We start from the raw sequence: 4,796 nt of genomic DNA, 5'->3' as shown, positions 1-4,796 counted from the left end.
GTGCCAATGTGTGCAAATGCTGTGCCTGAGACCAGAGACATGCTGGAGGGGATGGCAAATGGCCATGTGAAAGCACTCAAACAGGTAACTGCTCCCCAGAAGGCAGGAGAAGGCTTTGCTGTCTGTTCGGTCACTGAAGCCTCTGGAGAGCCTGTGCTGAAAGTGAAGCTGATCTGCAGGAGGACAGAGAGCTGCTGAAAATGTGGTGGCTGTTGATATGCTGTGGTCCAGGAACACTGAAAATCATTCACCTCTTCCTTGATTGTCTCAACAAGGGGCTGAGCAAAGGACTGTTGAACGAAGAACCTGCAGAATTTGGAAGAAGCCAATGATTGGAGACCCCAGAGAGATGAGCTTCCTGGTCATGAACTGCTCTGCATCAGCTGGATGGAAATGGGTCAGGCTGTGCCTCACCAAAGTGGTAGGACTTGGTCTTTGGTGAAGAGAAAGCCCCTGGGCTTGCACAAAGGAATGGACTCTGTGAGTGCTGCTCTCTGGGGTGTCCATCACTCACCTGCTCTGAACGGGAATGGCTTTAATGTAGATCCTGTGTTGCTCCTGCCAGCCACATGCAGTTGTGCTGCAGGGTGCTGGCATCTCAGTGGAGCTCTACAGACCTGTCTTTGGCCATTGAGTAGCTGCCTTTGAATAGGTTAACCAATGGCGGATGTCCATGAGACAACTGCCAGTACAGTCAGTAGGGATCTAGCAAATAGAGCTGATGGAGAAGAGGAGGAGAGGGACACAGCTCCTTTTGACTACCTCTGTGGCCATAAGGAACAGAGAAGCCTTCAGCTGTCCTAACTGTAAACATCTGCTGTCATTTCAGTTGGCCACAGAAAAGTCAGAAGACCCTGTAAGAAGGTGCCCCCAGGGCTTGTCCTGTCTCTCTGTCAAGCCCCAGGTATCTGGTGCCATGGCTGGTGTGAAGCTAAAGGCTGAAGATTTTCAGGGTCTTTTCCAACCTAATGATTCTGTCATTGTAGGAAAAGTTGAAGTTTAGACCTAACTCTGTCCCTCAGCAGAGAAATGTCACTGCTGGAAGCGTCTCTCCCCAGCTGATGCAGGTGTTGACTTCAGCTTGTTTCACAACAGGTTCCCCTGGAGCCTGTCCACAGGGGACCAACAAAGGGCTGCCTTGGGCTGCTTCTGTGCTGCTGAACTGGGCTGGACTCCGGGGATGGAGAAGCTGATGACAACCAGGTAGAGGTGAAGGGAGACAGCTCTGGTCAGGAGCAGGGCTGAGGGCACTGCCTGCAGGCACTGAGAGGAGACCTGCAAGGCTGAGAGCTGAAAGGCAGCTGGGAGTGAGAGGATGCTGAGATCTCAGTGGGGGAGAGAACTTCACAGCCCTTTGCATGGTAGGTCTGTGGGTGCTGGACAATGCAGCTGCAGCTCCTGGAAGGATCTCCTGCAGCTGGCACATCTGATGGGTCATGGCATCTGTCAGGGTTCCCTCAGTGTCTCTGCTGTGGATCAGAAGATGCTGCAGAGCAGAGCTGCACTGCCAGGATGGGGCATGAGGGCTGCCTGCTGCTGAGGGTAGTTGAAAGGCTGTGCAGGTGGGGTGCAGGCAGGGCTGGGCAGGGCTGTCCTTCAGAGCAGGGTCCCTGCAGCCCAGGGGCTGTGTGCTTGGAGAGGGACTCTGCTGCCTGCCAGACTCTGCTGCCTGCCAGGCTCAGTTCTCAGCCTGCATAGGGAGCTCCCCACGGTGCTCTGGGGAGAAGCTGTGGGCAGAAGGAGCCATCCCTGGCATGGTCCTTGTGCTGTGGAGAGTGTGTTGTGTGATTCGGGGCAGCTCACAGCTCCATCTCACTCCTGGGGGGCTTTCCAGAAGAACATCAAGGCAGTGTTTTCCTGGAAGGGAAGGAGTTTTGGCTTTGAATTTTGATCCGCTTGGTGTGCTGGGTGGGCAGTGTGAGACTAGAATTTATTTCTGCACTCTGGAGAAGGCAGAAAGTCCCCAGGGGTCCTTAGCACTTGTCTGAGCTGCCCTGAGCACATCCTGAGATTCTTGGTTCTGAGAGGAGTCTGTAGGGCAGAGCTGAGCACACAGAGGGGCAGAGGGTCTCTATGAGCAGGGGCAGGGACCTGCACACGGAGAAGCAGCTCCTAGTAGGGACAGCTGCAGGAAGCAGAGTCATGGGCAGGGAGAGAGGGGGAGCTGCTGCCAGAAATACCTTGGGAGGGGGTTCAGGAACCTCCCTGCCATCCTCTACCCTGCAGATGCCTTCCCTGGAGCCTGTCCTCGATCTCTTCTGCCAGAGCCTTCAGCTCAAAGCCCACAGGGTTCACAGCATGGGTTACCTGTTGGGCAGATGGACCCTTGCTGAGGGCAACCTCTGCAGTAGTCATCTCTTGGTCTCTGCACAGACTTCATCAAGAGGAGGACTGGGAGATTTCACCGTGTTCCCATCCTCTTCGTGCCACCTTTGTTCCCAGCTCAGGTGGCAGTTCTGGGAAATGTTCTTTGCAGGGCTCTCTATGAGGACATCTGCTCTTTAGCACATTCAGCTCTTGTCCTGCAGGGTCCTGCTGTGCTGCAGGCTGTCTTCCAGAAGGGCATAGCTCTGACAGCCCATCCCTTTGTTTCCTGTAGCCCTCCCTGCCATGGCCATGGGAAGGCTGTGAGGCAGCAGCTGCAATGAGCCCTCTGTGTCCCTGGGCAGGAGGGGAGAGCTGAAAATGGTCCTCGGATAGAATGAGGCAGTCTGAGGAGTTTGCATATCTGGCAACTGGATTCAGCTGCTCTCAGCACTGTCCAGGATCTTCTCAGGGGAACATCTGGATGCAGTTGCCCTCCAGCTCAAAGAGGTGACAGAACAGGACAGCTGAGACCAGGGCTGATGGACATCCTGCATATCCTCAGTCTACATGAAGGGATAGACCCTTGGGCTCACAGGACCCACAGGGATTCTCTTAGAGAGCAGCAAAAGTGCCAAGAAGTGCCTGGCAAACACCACTGTGGTGAAGCAAAAAAAAGAGACAAAACCCCCAGCTCTGCTCTGCTCTTGGGTGAAATGGGAGTGACAGAGCTGGGACCTGTTTAGTGCTATGGGTGGGTTTCCTCTGGACTCAATGATCTCTTGAGGTCCCTTCCAACCTCTAAGGTACTGTGATCACATCCAGTGCCTCTGTCCATTGCTGTGGGGCAGAATTCACTCCTCCAGAACCGCAACAGAGTCCCCTGCCACATGGAGCAACCTCAGCCAGCCCTCACCAGGGAGCAGCCAAAGCTCTTCCTGAATGGGAAGAGGAGATCTGGGAGGTTTCCATGAGAAGTGGAATAGGTTTTGCTGTGAGACTCCTACTGTAACTGTCACTGCTTTTTCCTCTTTGGACAGGTCCCAGTGCCCAGTGACAGCAGATGTTCAACAGCAGCTCCATCACCCAGTTCCTCCTGCTGCCATTGCCAGGCACAAGGCAGCTGCAGCTCTTGCACTTCTGCCTCTTCCTGGCCATCTACCTGGCTGCCCTGCTGGGCAATGGCCTCATCATCAGCACCATAGCCTCTGACCACCACCTCCACACCCCCATGTACTTCTTCCTCCTCAACCTCGCCATCCTTGACCTGGGTACCATCTCCACCACTGTTCCCAAATCAGTGACAAATTACCTGTGGGACACCAGGACCATCTCCTATGCAGGATGTGCTACACAAGTATTTTTCTTTCTATTCTTGATGTCAGCAGAGTTTTCTCTCCTCACCATCATGTCCTACGATCGCTACGTTGCCATCTGCAGACCCCTGCACTATGAGACCCTCCTGGGCAGCAGAGTTTGTGTCCACCTGGCAGCAGCTGCCTGGGCCTCTGGGGTTCTGAATTCTCTGCTGCACACAGCCAATACATTTTCCCTGCCCCTCTGCCAGGGCAATGTTGTGGAGCAGTTCTTCTGTGAAGTCCCTCAGATCCTCAAGCTCTCCTGCTCCACATCCTACCTCAGGAGAGTTTGGCTAATTGTGGTCAGTGCCTGTTTAGTCTTTGTCTGTTTTGTGTTCATTGTGGTGTCCTATGTGCAGATCTTCAGGGCAGTGCTGAGGATCCCCTCTCAGCAGGGACGCCACAAAGCCTTTGCCACCTGCCTGCCTCACCTGGCTGTGGTCTCCCTCTTTGTCAGCACTGGCATCTTTGCCAACCTGAAGCCCCCTTCCATCTCCTCCCCTTCCTGGAACCTGGTTGTGTCAATTTTGTACTCAGTGGTGCCTCCAGCAGTGAACCCTCTCATCTACAGCCTGAGGAACCAGGAGCTGAAGGCTGCCCTCAGCAAACTGATCCCTGGATGGTTTTAGAAGCAATAAACTGTTTGTCTTCTCCTGCAGAGCAGTTCTGATGTCACTCAGTGCAGGCCCAGCCTGGCTGCTCAATTTTTGCTGTGTGGTGGATCTTTACACTTTGTAACATCATATTCCCCTTTCTGATTCACTTTCTGCTTCTCATTTCTGAGTGAGAATTTATGTAAGAGGAGCTTTGCTCCTTGTTTGCTTAAACAAAATTAAGGACCTTTAGTAATATTTTTTCTTTTTCTGAGATCCTTCCTCCAGGAATTTACTGAGGTTTCTGGGACCTCTCCTCTCTGCAGAGTTGGCAGAGAAAAGTCCCAACACAACAGCACTGTCAGGGAGCTCAGGGACTTCCTGGCCCCCTGTCTCCCTCCCAATGCAGACTGGCCCCTTCCAGTACCATTTGGATCTCCTCAACTCCTCCTAATAGAAATTGTTCCTCATCTCAGTACAAACTGACCCTATGACCCTCTCCCATACCAACTCCATCTGTCCCAGCACAACTTTCACATCC

General features: G+C 53.4%; 1 protein-coding gene across 1 annotated transcript; it reads left to right on the top strand.

Annotated features, from left to right (window-relative positions):
- Positions 1-3,367: 3,367 nt before the first annotated feature.
- Positions 3,368-4,291, top strand: LOC128980606 (olfactory receptor 14J1-like). Its single transcript, XM_054399064.1, has one exon. It carries the CDS (start codon positions 3,368-3,370, stop codon positions 4,289-4,291), a length of 924 nt encoding a protein of 307 aa, XP_054255039.1.
- Positions 4,292-4,796: the final 505 nt, after the last annotated feature.

This window comes from Indicator indicator, unplaced genomic scaffold, assembly GCF_027791375.1.
Source record: "Indicator indicator isolate 239-I01 unplaced genomic scaffold, UM_Iind_1.1 iindUn_scaffold_402, whole genome shotgun sequence".
Classification (NCBI taxonomy): Eukaryota; Metazoa; Chordata; class Aves; order Piciformes; family Indicatoridae; genus Indicator; species Indicator indicator.
This window is presented reverse-complemented; position numbering and strand designations above follow the sequence as displayed.

What these genes read in the sequence shown, in the direction of transcription:
- LOC128980606 (XM_054399064.1), top strand. Translation starts at nt 3,368, where the DNA reads ATGTTCAACAGCAGCTCCATCACCCAGTTCCTCCTGCTGCCATTGCCA.